Raw genomic sequence first — 23,275 nt, 5'->3', positions numbered from 1 at the left:
GGGACAGTGGATTGCTGCGCCGTGATCGAGTCAGGCAAGTAACCCAAACAAATGTTGTAGAGGACAGTATATTGCCAATCAAATGACATTTTTGTGCGAAATTTGAGCTCGAACAATGCATCAGTTTTACAAGGAGAAGTATTCTACGGGGCGCATACAATTGTGGAACACACTGTACTTCAAAACATTTATCCACACTTTATTGGATGTTGACTGTGTAGTTAATGAAATCCTCCAGGTTGGATTGGGTCCTGGATGAACAAATAGTTAATTACCATTCACCTAGCTGACATGGACACACACTAGTCTTGAACCCCTAGAATGTGAATGTTTCTGCGAAAAAGCAAGGAAGAAATGAAGGAGGGAAAATTAATGTCCACAAGTTTTAACAGAGTAATGTTACATACCAGCAACCACTGTCACCTTCTCAGGTGCCAGTTGCTTTGTACACCATCGCTCTGGTACTCCTTGGTGGCTGGCTCCCCGGCGTGAGTGTGTTCAGCCAGTCCCTCCAAACCCCACAGTACTCAATTAAGCCATGTCCTTGGCAATCAGTGCTGGCTGTGTGTTTTTCCATTATCTTCGCTTCCTTTATAATACTGATAGTTCTTTCCCAGTACTGTGCAGTTTGAAGAGCACAAAGCATTAATGTAACTATAATCATGCTATAATCAGCATTTCATGCTTGCTCTGCCAGTATTTTTGAAGAGGGTGCTCCGAGCAGCTCGTGAGTCGGCCACTGAAGTGATATGTCTGATGAGCGTGCTCGGCCAACGAGTTGAAAACATTAATTCTACAGAATACTCAATGGCCCAGAATAACTAAACATTTCCCATTGTTTTTAGTTATAACCAGTTGTGTTTGTTTGCATGGTTTGCCTGTGTCTTTCATCATTGTTCCTTTTGTGCTGTTGCTGTGTCTCGGAGGGTCTCTCAGAGAAAAGAAGTTGAGGCTTTTAGCGGAGGGCTTTCAGATCCCAAATCCAAATCTGATGGCTTTGCAGGACTCTCAGAAGGGCTTCTGAACATGTTGCAATATGGCCTTTGCAGGCTTTGCGCAGCTGCATGAAGAATGGGCCGGTACGATGTACAGCCTGAAACAAATGTACCATGTGTTTTGCAAAAGTGTACAACAGTTCACGGTGACAGCATTGAAGTAGTGCTGGAGAGACGAACAGTGTATACACGCTCAAATTCAAATGGCAACTGTGCATTGTACCCCCCTTTCTTCCTTGAATATGCATGAGAACAGGATATATCAAGCGTAAGCTAGAAGACATTTACAGAAAAAAATGATACAAGAATGGATGAATAAGTACACAATGTGTACTTGCAGGTAACTTTAGAATATTGTTAACCCAATCAATCCAGCTAGTAACAGGCACATGACTTTTGCAGATTAATTTTCCCACAGAGCAATGAAAGCATACTTTGCCAAATGCAGAAAGGGTGCTAAAACTGTGCTACCAAATCAAATTAATTATTCCAATGGCCTGTCACAGTGTGTTGAATACCATTTTAGCCAAATTATGAAGTAACAACGAAAAATAAGGCAAAATGACCGTCTCAGAAAGGGAATTTGTCACAAGCACAACTCATAAATAGTCTTTTTTTTTTACCTGGCAACAGCTCGGCTTAGTTCATTACATCGTTGAATAAACAATTATAACAATTCATTGCATGCAGAATCAAGGGACTGTGCAAATTCGTGCAATACTAGCCGTTTTTTTTCTCAAGTGACATTGCTTTCGCCACCACAGTTAAGACTCTGCTAGCTTATTATGCTTTTGGGCCAAATACCGAAAAGGCTTGGCTTACTTGGTTAATTTACACTGCAACTAGGGGAGGGCACTGAGAACTGACTGTGGTCACTAATGCTTTTCTTTTCTTTCTATTCGGAATATAGAGCACAAAGTTGCCAAATTGCGTAAAATGATGCCACACTAGTATGAACATGAAAACCGTTCACCAGGCCAGTTCCATGGCTACATCAGTAGCACGGAACTTGAGCTGCAAATGATAAGTTTCTGCACAGTTGACTTTTTACACATTTACCTTTGGATCAAAAGCCCAGGTATGCTAAGGCACAGCCTATGCCTGCAGTGTTTAAGCTGACTCAAAGGAAAGGCCAAACCCATTATCAATAACTATAACTGTCTCGCACCAGTAACTTCCTGTACAGACATATTTAGCGGCGTTTGTTGACACATTCACAGTGCTGCGTAGTAAACTCCTTGAGCGTGAGCAGTGAAGGTCATCATGGAAGCACAGACAAATACCAAGAAACAGCAACTTGTCCCAACAAACTGCAACAGCCGTGAGGGATGAGCTACCCAAGACTGACCTATGGGCAGTGTAACCGTGGCATTCGCTAAGTCAGACGATCAAGGGCGACCTTCCTAGCTTCCACCAAAAACCAAGTTCCAATAGTCCACATTCGTCCATCTAGGCAACTCATTCCCGCTGCTGTCAGCACAAGCAGAACAGCCTCTAGGACATGTCGCCATAAAATAAAACATCAAATTTTTTTGACGCTGTGCTCACCACACCACTGAAACGACTTCTTTTTCCTCATTTCTACATTTTCTTGCAGACCAGTGAGAAGGTGCAGCTTTGCAGTATTTTTTGGCGTTGACGTCAATGAACCGCCAAAGAATATGCTACTTGCATTGCCCAAAAGTATGAATGCTCATAAGGTGCAGAGTTTCTAGCAGATGACCTAGAAAACAGTATATTTTAATGTAACTAATTCCGATTTATTTCAATAATCTCCGGTACTATCCCATCTTGGTAGAACACCAAATTTGTGGAATTCTGCGCGACAGCAGTAGTTTTTTGCTGTCCACCACACCACACCACGAACAGCCCACCAATGCACAGTGGTCGGTGCAGCCAAACAGGATCGAGTGTGGGAGCCAACATGCTTGCCAGAGAGAGCAGTGTTTACTCCTTGAAAGCAGCTGGCTACTGAGGCACCCTACCTGTTGCTTCATTTAATGCAGCTTCGAGTCATTCATATACCAACAATCTCTTAACAGCACTCTTTCACTATAACTTACAGCTGCCTTCCACCATCACATTTAGTTTGTAGTTTCACTATTGTTCACCGTAGTCGCCAATTGAGCACCACACCTTAGTGACTAAATGCGTTTAGACTTGTAAATGATTTATAGTTTTCGTTGACTATGGCACGAAATGTTTTTCTGCTTAAGCAAGATAGGTATGTTTTTATGTTTCCTAAGTGCCTCAAACAGCTAGTACTGACACACGAAGTATCGTAAAATAATTTAGTGAGGTTTTTAGACAACACTACATTTTTCAAAGGGACTCAAAAACTGAGCCCTTCAGCCCAGGGGCAACAGAGGCAATCCTTGCTGCCCTTCCAGTCTGTGCACTGCGAGCAGGCTAGAGAGAAATTGTGAAATTGTAGTTTAATATCATCACTCTCAATGATGCAGTGCCTCTCTAGAGCAGGATACCAGCCTTCACTCTCAGTGTCAGTTGTTGAACACCTGGTAAAAAGGGTGGACAGACAAGCCAGTAAACTGAGAAAAGTGGTCAGAGAAAAAAGAGAGAGAGAAAGTAGCAGTTATCGTGCATCTTCAGGGGCTCTTTCACAGCCTCAAGAAAGTTGGCAGCAGCAGGGGTAGAGTGAAGATCCTTTTTCTGCACCTGATAAGCTTTCCAGAATCTGCAGGAGAGTAGACACTGAGACGGCAGCCATCGCATGCTCAGTGACTCCAACAGTGCTTCATAGCATTGCACACAAGGGGTCATTTATTCCATAACGCTGGCCTCAAGTAAATAGTATCTCACCAAGGCAGGGAGGTACCTTAATAGTGGGCAGCATATTTTTGAACGCATTTGGGAATGGTGCAACTCGAGCCTTGAAGTTAAAAACACCACAGTGTTATGCAAAAGCAGAACATGACTGGACAGGGGAACGAATGAAGCTGTCAGAACTGAAAAAAATTAGGGGACACTTGAGTGTCCTTAACAGTGTTTCTTTAAGAGGTTACAGTGATGTATACTTCACTAGTGTTCCTTGTTGTAGAGTTTATAGAGTTTTGTAGTAGGTATTACTGCTGGCGCTTGTCTTCACCAGCAACCACACCTTCTCCTGAGGGTCCCCATATTTTTCACCGATGTATGAATTGCATTATAAAATGTGCATATGTCCCGCCCCATTTTACTGCACAAAAGGGCACGGGGTATATGCATACTCTTATAAGCAACGCATACATCTTGCAAAAATATCTTTGCAGGCTAGCTGGTGCATGAGTGCCGCACCTTTAGTGCTGAAACGTGAGGCACAATGTAAATAAAGTAGATGAAATGAGATATCAACTCAGATTTTATTTAAAGGTCACCGTTTATACCACACAGCAACTGTTCTACTTCTCCAGCACTACAGCTTCTGCCGAGGTTCCGTGTTTCTCATCAAACAGCAGTGAATGAAACTTGCGAAGCAGCTTTCTTGTCCTTGCACTTTTCTGCACTATGGTCTCCCCTATTAGTTTGTGTGAATTCTGAGTGCAGACTTGTTGGTTCTTCATCCTGAATGTGGCAGTGCAAACGGATGCTGTAGAAGGGATGGACAAGACATATGCACACTTCAGCACTGAATGATGGATCGAATCTGTGATTGACCTAGGTAACATGTGGCCACTTGGATAACTTTTGGGGCACTGCCTTTTGAGCAGTGGCTGTCCCAAGACTATATTTTTCTTCGAGGGGGGGGGAGGAGTTTCTACCAAAAAGAATAACAATTTCTTTGTTTACTTTTTATTTACACACCGCTTTTTGTGTGCTTTTGTTGTTGAGTAATAGCTAGCAAACAACACAGGTGTTTTATCATAAGTCATGCTTTGATTATTAACGGTTTGGTTACGTTAGCAGTATTCATATATAATCATTTTCTATTTATCTTAAAATATTTTACTTTAATGAGAGTGCCAGTCGTGAAGTGCAAAAGTAAGTACAAGTAAAACACCGATGACATAGGTATCGTTTCTTCTTGCTTTTAGTAATGCAACACTGTTGCTCATTTTTCAAAGGAAAATAAGTCCTCCATTGTTTTGTTTTATCAAACACGAGATGTGTCGAAACGAACATCCTTGTAGGCGTTGAGTGAATAGATGATTATTAGCCAATATGTAGTGCAATAAACACTACTGACCCTTTCTTTCTTTTTTGCTAATTTTTTTTCTTTGTGTTTGTGTGTGTGCTGTGGACCAGTACTTTGCAATTAATTTTTTAACATTGTTTCCTTCAAGACAATACTGTTTTGAGCTGCCGAGTGTACATATAAGTTAGCACTGTGCTTCTATCTTGGCCCTCCTGGGTCACCTACACACAGGGGACAACTGGGAAAAGGTCTTCCCTATGGTCCATTGTGCTCTGTGGCCATCCAGAAAATATGACATAACACTAGGCAGGTAATTGACAAAGTTGAATAGGCCACGTCAGACCACCGTATTACAGCCAACATCCAATGTTGACCTCAGGATGCCTAAAATAGGCTTTGGAGCAGCTCCTGGAGCAGTAAAATATGTGTTTTGGAGCAGTAATAGAGCAGGAAATGTATGCTCTGTAGCAGCTACGAAGCAAAAATATAAACAGTTAGTAGCAGTGATAACAGGCTGCATACTGTCGCCCTGCCTATTTAACTTATATGCTGAGTGCATCACGAGGAAGGCCGGTCTGAACGAGTCTTCAGCTGGAGTGAAGATTGCTGGGAAACATAACAACCTTAGATATGCGGATGATACCACTTTAATGGCAGAAAGTGAAGTGGAACTCAAGAGACTTCTGATGCGCGTACAAGAAGAGAGTGAGAGGTTTGGGCTTAAACTGAACATTAAAAAGACAAAGATCATGGCGTCTTGTCCTATCACGTCCTGGAGCATCAAGGGACAAGAAGTGGAAGCTGTGACAGATTTTCTCTTCTTGGGCTCCAAGATGTCCCCGGAAGAAGACTGCAGCCATGAAATTAGGAGACTCCAGCTTCTGGGAAAGAGAGCCATGGCTAGCCTTGACCGCCTAGTAAAAAGCAGAGACATTACACTGCCAACCAAGATCTTTATAACTTGTGCTATGGTCTTTCCAGTTGTGATGTATGGATGCGAGAGTTGGACTGTGAAGAAGGCTGACCGCCTAAGAATTGACACGTTTGATTGTGGTGCTGGCGGAGACACTTGAGAGTTCCTTGGACGGCCAGAGGAGCAAATCAGTCGATATTGTCGACCATAAACCCTGACTGTTCATTGGAGGGGTCAAATTCTAAAGTTAAAGCTCAGCTACTTTGGTCATCTGATGAGAAGAGAGGAGTCGCTGGAGAAAGATTTGATGTTGGGAAAGGTTGAGGGTCACCGGAGAAGGGGTAGGCAGCGATCGCGATGGTTAGATGGCATCCTCGAGGCCCTGCAGATGAAGTCATGTTATGTTGGGAAGATAGTGAGAGACCGGAAAGCGTGGCGTGATATGGTCCATAGGGTCATGAAGAGTCTGACACGACTGAACTGGACTGAACTGGTGCTACTTGTTGCGGGACAGTCTGTTTTTCTCGGATGCATAAATTAGCATTACTATGATGTTTTTTCATCATCAGCAGCATCATTTCGAGGTGAAAGGCCATAGCCATAGAGTTAATACCTCTTTGGCCATAGCACGGTGAGCCACCGTGAGCCATAGTAGCGAAGGCGCAAAAGCAGACGTCGCCATAAAAGGTTTCTGTTTCCCGAAATGCACCTAAAAACTTCCTTACGTAATTGCACAACCATAAATAACCGATATATAATATATATATTGTGAGCACTGAGTGGCGCTTCTTCTTCCACACGGCTGAACGTGCTGCAGCCACCGTAGTGCTGCTTCATCTTCATCCTGCTCCCTCTTGTAGATACCCATCGTCATCGCGGAGTGTGTTTGGCTGCAGTGTGCGACCAAGGCTTCAGGTCTGCAATAAAGCCCGATTCCCCAAGTCCGACCTTCGCGTTACCTTACACGTGGTGGAGGTGCGCCTTGATTTCCCCGCTGCTTCGTCACCTGCATCCACCTGGAGCTTCGTTCTGGCCGCCGTTTGACCCCGACCACCATCGTCATGACTCAAGAGGGCCACTCCGCTACTTCGGCTTCTACCAACTCGACTCCAGCTCCCCTTGCCACTTGGACTGTCAGCAGCCGTCAGCGCGACCCGCAGATGTTCGCCGGTCTCCGAGGCGACGACGCTGATGACTGGCTCGACAGCTACGACCGGGTCAGTGCTTTCAACCGGTGGGACGATTCGCTTAAACTAATTAATGTGTCCTTTTATTTGACGGATGTGGCCAAAACGTGGTTCCTAAATCATGAATCGACGATTCCTGACTGGGCTACCTTTAAACAAAAGTTACGCCAGATTTTCTGCGCTCCTACTGTTCGCACGGAGTCCGCCAAGAAGAAGCTAGAAGCCCGACTTCAGCGGTCCAATGAGACCTATACCTCTTATATCGAAGATGTTCTAGCACTTTGTCGGCGCATAAATGACACCATGTCAGAGGCCGAGCGGGTTCGGCACGTCCTTAAAGGTATTGGGCCACTCGCCTATAACGCCCTGGCCGTGCAGAACCCTACCACAATTGACGCCATCATATCGACCTGTCAACGCCTTGACGAACTACAGTCAATACGCCTGCAGCCTGATCCCACTTCATTTGGTTTCACTGCCGAAGCTGACCTCCGTGCTCTTATTCGCGGATTAATTCGTGAAGAGCTCTCGGCTCAAGGTAATTTGTGCCGCCCTGCATCTGAGCCACATCCTTCAAGTGCCGGCCTGCGTAGCATTGTCAAAGAAGAGCTGGCCTCAATGACCTATTGCCCGCCAACATCGGTCGCTCCTACCATCTGTCAGGCGCCAACGTACGCCCAGGTCACATCCTTGCCGCCTGCAGTTGGAGCGCCTACGCCACCGGCGCCTACCACTGCTCATGTCGCTGCATTGGCACCACCTGCCGCGGCGCCGACATACTACCCTAACTGGCGCCCAGCCCGCCCTGTTTGTTATTACTGCGGGTACCGAGGCCATATTTCCCGCTTCTGTCGTCGCAGGCTCCAGAATGAACGCCGCGGCTACGAATCATTTGAAGCAGACTACCCTCCTCGCTTTTCCGGCTCTAACCACCGTTCATTCCCTGATTATCCCCGACTTTCATCACCCCCGCCAGAAAGCCCCGCTCCGCCTGCTGGTTACAGGCCTTCAAGACGCCGTTCTACTTCGCCTTTTCGCCGCTCAACCTCGCCTCTCCGTCAAGCTTCTCTGACGACCCCCCGCTTGTCGGAAAACTGACCACTGCAGTTTTAGGAGGGAAAACTGCACTCTTCGACCATCCCAAAAATCCTCCGGAACGTCCCTGGAATATTATTTTAGTGCGGGTTGAAGGTTTGTCTGTTGAGGCTTTGGTTGACACGGGTGCCGCTGTTTCTGTGATACACACTGACTTGTGCTCCCGCTTGCGAAAAGTGAAAACGCCTTATGATGGACCTGAACTCCGTGGAGCTAATGGTGCAATAATTCGGCCTTCTGCTAAGTGTACTGTGCGAGTTTTTGTTGATGGTGTCCGCCACCATGTACAATTTGCCGTGATGTCACCCTGCGCTCACCCAATTATTTTAGGCTGGGATTTTCTGTCTGCCGCATCAGCCAGCATTTCGTGTCGCGACAGGGTCATTTACATGACCGAGAGCGATCCGTCTTCTGAACCTCCCGAGCCCCGTTATCGCCTACTTGCCGCTACTGACTCAGTGTTGCCCCCTGGATGCGAACAACTTGTTGCGCTTACTGCTACTGACATTGATAACGGAGATGTGCTAATCGTGCCTTCTGATCGCCATCTGACCCGTGGAATCGCGCTACCACCAAGTCTTGTTCGGTTTGAGCATGGCACAGCGCTTGTCGCTGCTTCGAACACTTCGCCAGAGCCCATTGTGCTGACTAAAGGGACATGTTTTCCTTGTGCCCTGGACATTCACCCGGTGTCCCTCACCACCCTTACCGCCCCCTCTTCCTCACCAGCAGCTTCTTCTGATGCTTCTCTCTGTGTTCTCTTTGGCACCATCAATCCCGACCTTCCTGCGACTCACCGCCAAGCTTTGCAGGAATTACTTCGAAAACACCAAGCCTCATTTGATGTCACTTCTCCGACCTTGGGCCGAACGTCTTCTGCACAGCACCGCATTATTACAGAAGGTACTTCTATTGTTAGCCGCCGCCCTTATCGTGTTTCCTTATCAGAACGTAAAATCATAGAAGATAATGTGAATGATATGCTCCGACGAGACATTATTCGGCCATCAGCTAGCCCCTGGTCATCTCCGGTCGTCTTGGTCAAAAAAAAGGATGGCTCCGTGCGTTTTTGCGTTGATTACCGCGCACTTAACAAAGTCACTCGCAAAGACGTTTACCCTATGCCACGAATTGACGACTCCCTCGACTGTCTTCAGGGCGCCGAATATTTCTCCACTTTGGATTTGCGTTCCGGTTACTGGCAGATACCGATGCACGAAGCCGACAAAGAAAAAACCGCATTCGCTACTCCCGATGGGCTTTACGAATTCAATGTCATGCCTTTTGGACTTTGTAATGCCCCCGCTACGTTTGAGCGCATGATTGACACTGTTCTTAGAGGACTTAAGTGGAAAACATGCTTGTGCTACCTGGACGACATAGTTATCTTCTCTGCGACTTTTTCTGATCATTTATGCCGCCTTGATCAAGTATTAACGTGCCTAGCATCCGCCGGTCTCCAGCTGAACACAAAAAAGTGTAATTTCGCCAAGAAAGAAATCAAGATCCTGGGCCACCTCGTCAGCCGCGATGGCATTCGACCCGACCCTGACAAGCTTGCTGCAGTTTTGAACTTTGCACGCCCTCAACGGACTAAGGAACTACGCAGTTTCCTTGGCCTGTCTTCGTACTTTCGCCGTTTCATTCGCAATTTCGCTACCATTGCTGCACCGCTCCACCGCCTCCTTACCGACAGTACTACTTTCAATTGGTCCGAAGAATGCGAAAAAGCTTTCCAAACCCTAAAGAATGCCCTCACTTCGGACCCTGTTCTCGCTCACTTCGACGACACTGCTGCTACCATTCTCCACACCGATGCCAGCGGCCTCGGTATCGGCGCCGTACTTCTGCAACGTGACACCGCTTCTCGGGAAAAAGTAATTGCGTTTGCCAGTCGAACTCTAACACCAGCGGAACGCAACTACACTATCACAGAGCAAGAGTGCCTCGCCGTCGTTTGGGCAGTTCAGAAATTCCGCCCCTACCTCTACGGCCGCCATTTCACGATCGTTACCGATCACCACGCTCTGTGCTGGTTATCAACCCTCAAAAATTTGACTGGACGCCTTGGCCGTTGGATTCTGCGTTTGCAGGAATACCACTTCGATGTCATATTCAAATCAGGTCGCAAACATCGAGATGCCGATGCTCTTTCCCGCTGCCCGCTCCCAGAATCACCACCTAGTGCTTCTTCGCGCCTTCCTGCGTGCACCCTCGGCGTCGCAATGTCGTCCAGAGCTCCAAACATCCCCTGTGCTACTCCTGCCGCTGCTCCAGATCGGTACGCCATTATTTCACACCAGCAAGCCGATCCCTACTGTCTTTCCCTAATCAACCTTCTCACCGGTGCTTCTCACCCTCCTACCGCTAGGATGCGCAGACAACTCCAAAATTTCAAACTTGACAACGGCGTGCTGTCCCGTTATATTTATTGCTCTGAAGGCACCCGTTGGGTCCCCGTTATTCCGAAAGCGCTTCGCACCCGTATCCTGGCGGCTTTCCACGATGATGCTACAGCCGGTCACTTAGGCTTTCATAAAACTTACCACCGCGTGAAAACCCGTTTCTTCTGGCCAGGCCTCGCCTCAAGTGTGGCAAAATACGTCGCCTCTTGTCTGCCATGTCAGAGCCGCAAACGGCCAACTTCTCCTCCTGCTGGCCTACTACAGCCGCTACCTTGCCCAGCTACTCCTTTTGCCGTTGTTGGCATAGACTTATACGGGCCACTTCCATTGTCCGCACGAGGTAATCGCTGGATCGTCACCGCCGTCGACCACCTAACACGCTACGCTGAGACCGCTGCCCTGCCTAATGGCTCAGCACATGAGGTCGCGACCTTCTTTTTGGAATCGCTCGTACTGCGTCATGGGGCCCCTCAAGTGCTTCTCAGCGATCGTGGTCGGACATTTCTGTCGACGATTGTAGCCAAGTTATTGAGGCCTCAACCACACATCACAAATTGACCTCCAGCTATCACCCGCAGACCAATGGGTTGACTGAGCGGTTCCACCGCACGCTTTCTGACATGTTGTCTATGTACGTCGACCAGGACCACCGAAACTGGGACGTAATACTTCCTTTTGTTACGTTCGCCTACAATACGGCTGTACAGCGGACCACAGGTTACACCCCGTTTTTCCTCGTTTACGGCCGTTCTCCTGCTACCTTTCTTGACGCCTCTTTCCTTTCTACACATGCCAGTTCCTCGCCCTCTCTTCCTGACCAGTTCCTTTCCCGAGTGGCCAAATCTCGCCGGCTTGCTCGCGTCAACACGGAAGCCAGCCAGGAAGACCGCAAATGCCGCTATGATGCAACCCATCGCCAAGTTTCGTTCCGTCCCGGCGACGAGGTGTTACTTTGGACCCCATTACGCACTCCTGGTCTTTCTGACAAGTTACAGCACCGTTACATTGGTCCTTACACAGTTCTTGCAAAAACCTCCCCGGTCAACTATCGCGTCTCTCCTCTTCACCCTCCTCCGGACAGTCGTTACCGTGGCACTGAAGTTGTCCACGTTTCACGTATGAAACCTTTTATTCGGCGCAATCCTGCGGACTAACTGCGGCCAGGCTGGCCGCTTCAACTGCGCGGGCGAAATAGTGTGAGCACTGTGTGGCGCTTCTTCTTCCACACGGCTGAACGTGCTGCAGCCACCGTAGTGCTGCTTCATCTTCATCCTGCTCCCTCTTGTAGATACCCATCGTCATCGCGGAGTGTGTTTGGCTGCAGTGTGCGACCAAGGCTTCAGGTCTGCAATAAAGCCTGATTCCCCAAGTCCGACCTTCGCGTTACCTTACAATATATATAAGTTCAGTTCAGTTCAGTCGTGTCCGACTCTTCGTGACCCTATGGACCATGTCACGCCACGCTTTCCGGTCTCTCACTATCTGCCTAACATCAGATAACTTCATCTGCAGTGCCTCGAGGATGCCATCTAACCATCGTGTTCGCTGCCTACCCCTTCTCCGGCGACCCTCAACCTTTCCCAACATCAAATCTTTCTCCAGCGACTCCTCTCTTCTCATCAGCTGACCAAAGTAGCTGAGCTTTAACTTTAGAATATATATATATATATATCAGAAGGTGTTTTCTTTTTAAAAAATGGAGTATGTTTCACTGTCATATGGAAGTTATAGCCTCCACAATAAATGCTTTATTTATTTGGGTTATGGCATCATGGTGGCGTCTCGCCAAATGGCGGCCGCTTGCCTCAGCTCCGATTCTTCATTACCGCTGCATGATATTGTGCATTCATGGCAAACAAAAGGCATACGAAGCTTGTGCAATGCCTCAAGATGCCCGCATTACCAAACTTTAACGATAAATGCACCATATTTTCTGCGCCTCGTTTGGTTGCCATGGAGACCAAACGTCAGAAAGCGCGGAAAGTTCAAATGAGGCTTCCCAGCTCAGCCTGGATTGCCTAAGGTGTTGTCTGAAGAAAATGGTTTACACCCTTTGTAGTTTCATACATATAGTCATATAGTTTCATACAATAATAACACAATTTGGTGAATAAAATAGCATTGTTAGCGTTTACATATTTAAGCGCTTTTTCATGGTTTACTACAGGGGTGCTGCAATCGATGCGGCGCCGCTGCGTTAGGGAAACCCCTCGGCGGTCGCCTCGTACTGTGCGCCGGGGTGCGCTATTTTTCTAGGCCCCTCAAGCCTTGGAGGCTCATTGTTATCTTCAAACACGAGTCCTACTTATCAAGACCAGTTCTCTTCACTTCAGTTTGCCAGTGACAAACTAGGCTCCCTGATCGATTTTGGTCTTCTTTTCAGTGCCAAAAGACAGTGAAAGCAGGCAAAAAGGAAATTAGAAATTTCAGCACATGTAAAATAACGAGGACGATAGCAAGGGTCACACATTCCTGCAAGTTCTTTCGCTTTAACCGATTCAGCACAGTCTTACAGTAAATTCAGAGAAAACCTGGGCAATGGCCACCTGCTTTCGAGATAAAACTACACGGCATATGACAGTCTTTCACAGTCCCGTCAAATGCTTGGCTGTGAGCACACTCGAGGATGTCAAAGAACTGTTCAAAGTGCTCTCGTTTTCAGTGACTTATTGCTCACAGTAATACAGTAGCAGTGGTGCAGCTGCGTGTGAAGGAGTCGCAGAGCACTAAAAGCGAACAGCCCTCAACACTTAAGCACACTGGACAAATCATATGGATGAGAGCAAGGAAAATGCTTTGAGAAGACAAATGCCTCCTAAAAAGGCGGGCGACGCTCCAGGCAACATACAAACGACATGCAGCTGGGCTGGCTGGCTGGCTGGCCAATGCACGGCCGATGCAGGGCGGACTCAAAGCTCGGGAAAGCATAGTGAAATTAGCGGACAAATAATCCCTTGCAGACAGGGCCCTTCAGTCACCGTCATGCCTGCCACTGTGCGTGCATCAGAGATATCCGCAAGCAACACTGCACCATAAAATTCAGTATTGAGGAGGGATATTTGACCGAGTGCTAGCCATGAGGATCAGTACACAGGCTTTTAGTAGACAATGCATCACTGGCAACTTGCACAGCTGCCTTTCCATTAATGAGCGTCAGATTCCATAGACATGTACGGGCACTGGGCACGACAGTGTGAGCGGTACACGTTATCCCGATTTAGAAATTAATGATCCAGTTAGCGAGCTTTTCGGTGTTGCCTTATTTCCTCTCACACTTAACAGAGGCATATAGACTAGAACTATGAAGACATACACAACGCCACACTATACAAGGCACACATCTGCCCAAAGCCTTCAGTCTCCTTGCACACCTCAATAATTTCATCACAAAAAGGAATAAAGACGGCAGATTTAGCCGCTCACCTTTTCCGCCAGCACAGTCTTGAAACCCTGTAGTGCCGACTTGTACAGGCCGCCAATCAAGTCCTCGCAGGATTTTTTTTAAAAGTCCAACATGTGCCCGTCACTATCAGCTTTTTTCTGCAAGTTGAGAAATTACACGTTTTCTTGCACTCTGTGAGGAAGCACAACAGTTTCTACAAAAAAGTAGGCAAAAAAAAAAAAAAAAGACAGTGAGACGAATTATTTTCCACACAGGAGCGAAATTTGGTACCCCGCCACCTCCCCAAACACACACACACACACACACACACACAGGCATACTGTTGGCCATAGCCCGAGATGGTGTGTGTAAAACAAACCAATGTGCTTGCTTGCTGTGAGGTGGCCTTGGGTTGAGTGGCAGATGGAATTGTCGCTACATCAGAGTCCGAATCCAACACCAGGTCTGGAACCTTGATTCAAACAAGAAAGGTGCAGCCATTTAGAAAACTCTACTTACGTAAACTTTACCCCCCCCCTAAATTATAAAAAAATATAAAATAACTTACAGCTGGCTTAGTCTTTGCCTTGTTAGCTGCCGAATGGTTACTGAAAGAAAGCATCATTTTAATTCAGTCTTGAGAGCAGAGGCAATGAAAATCATTATGACCGTGTCATTAAATATTCATAGCCACGGAAAAAAAAATTGGCACAAGGTTTACGGACAACATAACTGTGTCGCTTGAAGCAAGACGTGAATTCAGCTCGTTTTGATGAGGTGACAAAATCCAGCAAGAGAAACACGATGTAAAAGTAACGAAAGCGAGCCACAATTTTGGTTTAACAGCCTAACAAACATTTTCTTTCATAAACTTGAATACCTATACTTCGTTTCATACATCAGGTGCAACGCAGCGAAAGCTACACCAGTAGTCCGCAAGAAAAAAAAAAGGAGGCATATCACTACCGCTCGTTCTGTGGCCGAGTGGTTTCTGTGGGAATGGGCTCTATTCTGAGCATACACGTTAGCAATAACTTGCTTCGCGTGCTTGCACATCGCAGTACGAATCTTACAGAAAAAAATCCACTTCGAAGAGGCAGTCAAGGTCGCTGTTTTGAAGCCATTTAGATGTGCAGTGCGGAGGCCACAGCTGACAGGGTTGCGGAGCAGCGAAAACGCGACACGAATGAAAACGACAAACAAACACACAAATTACCGAATCCGATTTTTTTCTCCCTAAAAAAAAATGCTTTTTATGAAGTTGACGGCAAATGTAAGATGCATTAGACTTGCGGGCAAAACAACTATTATTTCCTGTCGGCAAGAGCGGGCACTGTTTTTCATCGCGAATGCGAGAAACGCAAACAAGAGCTCTAGCTCCGGCAGGGTTGCACTTGATGTATGAAACGGAATATACACTACCATTTCTGAGAGAGAGAAAAAAAAACTTTGAAGTCCCATTTGCTCCAAACCGGACATGAAGTACCACGAAAAAAAGTAATAATAATGAGCTGGCCTCCTACGGAGCCAGAAGTGACAATTGGCTTATGACATGACATGCCTGGCTTTTCCAAGTCCACTAGGGAAGTTTTACTACTCTTCAAGAACAATCAAACGCCTCATTCTCAGACATTCTGTCCCACACCAATCATTTCCACATATAATATATGCTGGTGTTCATGATCCCTGGAACGTTTTCTTAATGGAACATTGAATTTTAGGTGGCCAGTTTTTTTCGTTTTTTTTTGCGCAATGAAAACTTGCTGTCTAAAGTAATAGATTGCAGAACAGTTTTGCTAGAAATAGTGTACCAAATTGTAATTATGAAACCTCTTTTCTTCAAAACTACAGTGCTCAGTCTATATACTATAAGGCAAGACTTTTTATTAAAATTCCAAATATGAAAACTTGGGTGCTGGCTGAGTTTCGAACGTTTTGTCCTGCCATGCAAGTGGCGGTGCGACCGTGCGCGCACTCCCCTAGTCTGGCAATGGTGCCTCCAGCAGACTTACGCCTGTATTCACAAACACGCCTCGACTCGACGCTCCACCTCCACTCCGTGTAGAAGAGCGAACAGCCGCTCCTCCACTCCAGGGCCGATTCGGATTCACGAACGCCCCTCGGCGTTTCCTCCTCTGTCTCCTCGAGAATACCCCTTCCACTCGAAGCAGCGCAAATAGCATACAGGGACGAGATTAAGGAGAACTTTTGGCCCGAAAACTGCATGCTGGAGTGTGTAACAAACTCATTTTTTCATGTCGGGTCTTCTAAACAACCTTCACCAGCATTATCGACGTTAACAGCGTAGTAGAACTTGTTTTGTGAGCTGGATGAAAAAGGCGGCTGTGAAAAATGCCCAAAAATGCATTTGCATCTGGCAACAGTCCCTGCTGATGACGAGAGTTTACGCAGACCATGACGTAGGCTTTGAGAAATGGTGTGAATACTTCGGCTTATTTTATGCACCCTTCTTACCATGAAGGAAGGAGGAAAGCTAGGGCAATAGCTCTACACGAAAAATATGCAACAAGCGAAGGAGCCGTCTGTGTTAACGCGGCAGAATACGCAACAAGAGGAGCGTTCGCACTGGCGGTGGTGGACGTGCACGGACGGCTGCAGGCATCAGGGTCTGTAGCGACAAAATCTTCGAAAACCACGGAAGAGGCAGCTGTGGCACTAGCCATAGCTAGCGCCGACGCTGATACAATCTTCTCCGATTCTAACTTTGCTGTCCGTAGCTTTGCAGGGGGCAGAATCTCAACTGCAGCGCAGAAAACACTGAAACTGACCAGGCAACCATACAGAGAAATTGAGGTGATATGGGTGCCAGCTCACTCGGGGAATCTGGGAAATGAGGCGGCCCACAACATGGCTCGAGGTTTCGTCAACCGAGTCGGTGGGTCCTTCGTATCCATGGGTTACTCCAAGGAGGGGCTGGCATCTTTTCACGATATCACAAGTCATTACAGATTGGAACGGCACAAATTTCCACCACCTGACAAAACGTTGGATAAGGCACAGGAGACCGCTTGGAGGAGACTCCAGACAAGATCCTTTCTTAGCCCTTACCTATTAGCAAAAATGTACTCGGATGACTTTAACCCCGCGTGCAGGTCCTGTGGCGAATCAGCCACGTATGATCACATACTATGGCAATGTAAAGAACAACCTCCACTGGAAGATCTAGTACAAATTCCTTCTCTTGAGCGATGGGAGGCCATTCTGGTCAGCTCAAACTCGGGCATTCAAGCCTTGGCCACCGAGTGGGCCACTGAGGTCGCCGCTAGCCATGGACTGGAGGTCATCTAGAGCGGACAGTCTGCATCTGCATTTTGACGAAATAAATGTTTTCCAATCCAAAAATCGGCTTATTTTTTGGTGTGAGATCTATGCTTGCCCTTTGCTGCTTTGCCTTTTTTTTATTGTCAAGCTTTGACAGACTTTTTTTTTTTATTGCCAGGCTTTGACAGACATCAAAATATATTGAAGAAAAAAAAAAAGTAAAAGCCACCAACTCCTACAAGCATGGCCCTTGCCTTCATAGGGCACAGGAGACGAGCGGTGAAAACATGCGTGCTGCTTTGCAATGCGTTTCATCTCATGCACACTGAATTCAACTCTCCGGAAGCAAATGCAGCAAGCAGTTTTCAAACAAGTTGAGAGCCCTAACTGAAAATGTGCTTGAAAAGCCATGCCTTTCGTCAGCCGCGAATATCCCTCTGTAAGACGAGCACACCAACGCACTCCCTTGACAATGTCGAGTGTCCGAAGACGTACTACGTACCCTCGTCAGACAAGCCATTGATGTGCAGGGTGCAGCACAGATGTCCGCACAGTCCCATCGGGCCTCCGGTGCCCCCCAGCTCATTGCACGCAACACGCTGTTCCCTCACAAGTTCGTCCCCGTCTGCGGACCCCAAAGGGCAGGGCGAGCCACGGAAGGAGTGCTCGACTGAGTCTGGCTGCGGGCGAGCTCACCATTAACGGTCAAATCGCACCTCAACCCTACACTCTGTAGGCTTTATAAAGTTGTCCACTTTTCTGGCGACGACTTGAAATGTGCCCGCACCACAGAAGCGTAATGCAGTGATCAACTACAGCACTGGTGTTGGCGGCTGATCACGGTTATCCATGCTCGGCGTGAGTGGCAGGAACAGCAGGAAGCTAGCCACAGCCGCACCCGTAAAACGATAACGTGCCAGAAATCCGGGGTAGCTGTCACTCCCAGCCTATGCTTTTAGAGAAAGGTGCGGTACATCCCCGTAGCATCTGCTTTCGTGAGAAGTTTGATATACAAGTAGAACGAAGTACACACAGCGAGAGCCATGTTTACAAGTGGAGTGGCGGTCGAGTAGCAGCCAAGGAACAAAAACAAGCCTCGAGGGCCACTTGGAGTAGAAGTTCAAGTGAAGGCGTGTTCGTGAATATGGCGGTGAGATTCCTTCGCCATCCCCCACCACATCCCCTCTCCCCAATCCACTAATAGTCTCTTTGTACCAGCCAAGGCTGAGCTGGGTACTACTGCTGCAGTCACGTGCGCCCTCAGCACGACCGTGAAACACTTCACACCTTCTATAACTTCAAGTAATAAGGATTTACTGTAAGCACTTTAAAAGTAGTTTTTCCTAGATTTACTTTTTTGGTTTCCATTCTGCATTGTCCTTTTGAGTACACATAAAAAAAAAAAAAAAGTAATAAAGAAAGAGAGTTCGACCGTCACAGGTGTATGATTAATGGCGTTAGCTCGAGTATTACACAATTTATTCCTAGGTCGCAATTCCAGTACCAATGTGCACACCACGTAACTGAAGCTGATTGTTTGGAACCACCCGCACCCCTCTACCGCTACTGGTTCCCCCCCCAACGAAGGTCACACCCCATTATGGTTTCGAGGACCAAAGGTCGTCTGTGCGAATCTCTTACAGGTTAGGATCCAACTTGAAAAACAATTCAGTGCACCACACCGTGCCGATTCGTCTGACACTACTCAGAACATTGGATCTCAACCGAGTGGACTACAATTTTTGCCACCAATGGTGATTGCAAGTGACGACACACACCCTTTCCCAGATGGAGTATATGGCTTTGTCAATAGCCTAGCAGGGGGGGGAGGGGTAGCTGCTCCTGGCCCTACAGGGCTGGGAATGGTAGGCTCCGCTGCTAGCCTGTCATAGGCCGTAACTGCACCAACCACCGTAGCCACCGCTGGCGGACGGACGGCTTTTGCAACATGTCTTTCTCTCTCCCTTTTCTTCCTTTCTCTTTTCTTTCCTCTGTCTGCATGAGGCAGCCGTCATTGCACTAGCCACCAAAGCCACCGCTTCAGTGGCGGACGACGGCTGATGCGACACAGACACGTATCTTTCTCTCCCCTTTTCATTCTTTCTCTATTTTTCCCTCTGTCATCACGAGGCAGCGGAGGTGGCTCAGTTACAGAGCCAGTCGCAGGACCGTGCCTTTTTTTTTTCTTCTTCTAATTGTCGCAACAACACTCAGCACAATAGGTAATGCAGTGGTGGCAGAGGGCCTTCGGGTCACGTGGCTTTGGGGAATCATGACATACATGGTGGACCAGGTGGTGGATTCCATTGCATGGGTGGTCTCGTGGTAGCTAAGAAATTATTTGCAATACTGTAGCTATGATCACGTGACTTGGCCGCTATCTTGAATCTTTCTTAAAACTACATACGACAAAAAGTAGATAAAACGAAAAATCATGGACTTTTCACAACTTCGTTAAAGCTAAATTTAAATGTACCTTTGTTCTACTTATGCAAATAGTCCAAGTGAAGCACACACCAGACACACAGTGTAAAATGCACAATACTGAAATTGAATAAAGTAAGGATGTGCGTACATCGAAATTTTCGAATACGAATTGAACACGAATATGGAAAAAAAAAATGCCTTCAAATATTGAATCGAATATCTGATCAGTGAACAAAATGGAAAATTAACATCTTGTTAATTTCAGAATTCATGTCCCCGCTGACATATTCCCTGTTAATACTATTTCCCGTTTTATATGGTCCAAGTAGATATGTTCCCGGATAAGACTACCGTATTTAAGGTTCGTTCGATTCAGAACTGGTTCTCGGCACCAATTCTGAAAAAGTTCCGCCGGTGCCAGTCGGGTGCCGGTGAGGTGCAGTTCCAGTTTTGTGGTTCAGGTGCAGGTGCAGCTTGCAGCGCGTCAGCAGCGCCACTTCAGACGAGCTAGTCGTCTGCTCGCGAGTTCCCGTGCGCCGCGAGCTTTAGGCCCCAATATAGTCTGACGTTCTCGACGCGACTCGTTGAGTCGGCGACGTCGGCCACGGCACGTCGACTACGACGGGTGCGTCAAAAAACTGCCGCTTCTACAGTCTGGCGCGGCTGGCGTGCCCGGTGCCGCGTCGCGCATGCGCACAAGACGCCCTCTAGGGCTGGTACGTTTTCGGTGCGCATTTTCGAGCAGACGACAGGTCACCTACAGGGACGAACTGGCTGCCTATCGAGGCACTAATTATTGTTGTGATCAAGGCAATGATGCGGTGTGTTTACTGCGAATGTTCACACGGCACAAAGCATATACAGTCAGCCGTGGAGACGCCCAGCCCAGCAACGGTCTGAGCCCGCGTCGACGACGGCTACAGACGGAACGATGATTGTGTACGCGCGTGTTTTACTGAAACCTAATCATAATTTAAGTATCTGTACGAATACAGAAGAGTTAAAGATTACACAGTAATGAGGATCACTTTTTCGGCCGGCCGCAGTTTCTGTAGAATTCCATAAATTTCGCAAATTCCCTGGTTGTTGAGCCGCTGACGTTCCATGTGGCCAAATCGAGTACGGCCTTCGATTCCGGCGTGTACAGGTCACAACTCTATGCGAAGCCGCTTCCACAGATTTTGCTATTTTTCCACTGAATGTACTGCATATAAGTGAAACAACACCATCGTTACACCTCCTAGAGCAATGCATTAAAACGTGTATGGCACACGCACCGCAGCGAAGAACTCACAGCTGTGCCCGGCCGCTCTACTGACAGTTTGCATCCCAGGCATTTTTCTTTCCTCTGAACGTCTCTGTAGTCAATCCGCTTGGTATCATAGACGCAGGGCTGCCCTCGAATGCCTTCTAGCAGCTTTTCCGCAACAGTGTCTGAAATGCGCGCGCGGTCGCTGTCTACATGCAAGCCGCCATCTTCACTGCGCGTGAGGAATGCTGGGATGCGTGGCCGACGCGTCTGACGTGGTCGACGAGAAATAGGCGAGATTCTATTTGCGCGTCGGCGACGTTGGGCCGCGTCGGCTCGCGCTCGCTACGTCCATCACGCCGTGACGTTGGACTATAGACCTCGGTTTTTCGCCGACGTGCGCGCGCGCATGCGTTACGTCAGACTATATTGGGGCCCAAGTTTTCGCGGTCCGTCACGACGTCGTGGACGACAACATCGTCGAAGTCAATTTTAAGGAATTTCTGGAGTCCTTCGACAGTGAGGATGAGAAGCCCTACGCCGTGCTTTCCTTCGAGGCAACATCGTTGTTCAGACCGAGACTGACTGGTTCGGACAGACCGCAATAACCGAGTTCCCGTACAACTGAAGCACCGTTGCCAGATATTTCAGCTTTGAACTCGAGAGGGTATTAAGGTTGTCACGAGAGACCTTAGAGGAACTTGCCATTTCACAGAGAATGACGCCGGATCCGTCGACGACGGGAAAAAATGTCCCTAAGTCGATAATCGATGTTTTTAAGCATCTCATTGGCAGCGCGCGTCGTCTGCTAGCGCCGTCAACACGTGCACCACTTTTCTGCACCTCCTCCTCGGAGGGTGCCGTGGTTCTTTGCACCACAGCGGCACCACGACTGCACCTAAAATCAATCGCGGACAGTGGTGCAGGGAATGCTGTGAATCGAGCGCTTTGGTGCAGCGCACCGTGAACCGGTTCCGGCGGTGCAGAGAACCACGGCTGAATCGAATGCAGCTTTACTTGCATAATGCTCGCACTTTTATTCGCGGAAAATTGATGCCAAGTTGGGGAGGTGTGATAACTATGCGGGGAAAATTTTCGAGCAAATATTTTGGAGCGCTGAAAGATTATTTAAATAGGTGCGAATCTGGATTCTTAGGTCAGCTATTGTAATTATAACCATATTATTTTCAAGCAGCAGTACAAGGTCACCAAAAGCACTTTATTTACCGCACGCAGCCTCATCATTACTCCCCGCATTCCGTGGTATAATGCTCACAGCAGACTATACAGTTCTACTCTCGATCAGAGACTTGATCCGAGTCCGTATCGGCACAGCAATCGCTGTCTCCAGTAGCGCACTACGCAGAACTGGTTGGCGTCGAAATGCATGCTGGCAGCACGGTTCCTATGCTGTAGCCCGTACTCGAAAGCTTTCAGCTTAAAAGCAGCTGTATAACTTGCGCACCGCCCCACCGCGATGTGGCACCAAGAACACGGTAGACGGTGGAACAAAGCAAACAACACGGACGGAACGAAGGAACAATGACAATGAGACGCGGAGAAACCACGCAAAACGGCGACGACTACGAGCATCATGGAGGGGAAAAAAAAAAGGCTAGCATAACCGGCGATGATGATCTACACCAGCACGCTATCGCCGTCTGGTAGCGCGTGCACACGAGGCCAGCTAGGTTCAGTAGCACTCCAAAGACGGCGCTTGTTACTACTAGCAGACGACTCTCGCGATGGTAATATTGGTGGTGCGATGATTATGCAGGGAAAACAATTCAGATTTTTGATGCCCAATGTTAGTGGTGCGAGCATTATGCGAGTAAATACGGTACTTCCTGGTTTATATGTTCAAAATTCCAACAAACTGTGGTCGTATAACACGCTTTGCAATCAACCAGACATATGCTAATGAGCCCTCGCTACACGAAAAACTGATCAGCGGTGTTCAGCCGCCCCAGTTGCTTTCCTACACTGCCAAGGTTCAAAGGGACAGCATCAAAGAAAACAAACGAGCCAACATACGAGGTGCCCGTTCCCGTGAAAATTTCATGAAAAGCAACGCAGTGACTTCTTTGCGGTGCCTAGGGGCATAGGAGTGAACCACTTGATAACGACAACCATTCACCTGCTTACGAGCGGGCTGAATCTGGGGGACGCGACATGAGCAAAAACACAACTGTAAGCCATCGTGATGAC

General features: G+C 47.6%; 1 protein-coding gene across 8 annotated transcripts in view; it reads right to left on the bottom strand.

Moving 5' to 3' along the window:
• Window positions 1–319: 319 nt before the first annotated feature.
• Window positions 320–23,275, bottom strand: part of LOC146170977 (uncharacterized) — a 39,172-nt gene continuing 16,216 nt past the window's right edge. For 3 of the 8 annotated variants that reach the window (XM_084586626.1, XM_084586627.1, XM_084586631.1), the window contains exons 13-16: window positions 14,678–14,717; window positions 14,489–14,581; window positions 14,151–14,267; window positions 4,353–4,581 (exon numbers count right to left, since the gene is read on the bottom strand). In XM_084586626.1, coding sequence (XP_084442752.1) covers window positions 14,229–14,267; window positions 14,489–14,581; window positions 14,678–14,717 — 172 coding nt within the window. In that variant the 3' untranslated portion in view covers window positions 4,353–4,581; window positions 14,151–14,228. Of the gene's footprint in view, window positions 1,094–4,352; window positions 4,582–5,775; window positions 6,042–14,150; window positions 14,268–14,488; window positions 14,582–14,677; window positions 14,718–23,275 lie in introns of those variants that run through there. The other 5 variants (XM_084586633.1, XM_084586632.1, XM_084586628.1 and 2 more) reach the window with 4 other exon arrangements.

The sequence above is a fragment of the Amblyomma maculatum genome, unplaced genomic scaffold, assembly GCF_055883805.1.
Source record: "Amblyomma maculatum isolate TAMU_Amacu unplaced genomic scaffold, ASM5588380v1 scaffold_24, whole genome shotgun sequence".
Taxonomy (NCBI): Eukaryota; Metazoa; Arthropoda; class Arachnida; order Ixodida; family Ixodidae; genus Amblyomma; species Amblyomma maculatum.
The sequence above is the reverse complement of the archived record's forward strand: the minus strand, read 5'-3'. Positions and strand labels throughout refer to the sequence as shown.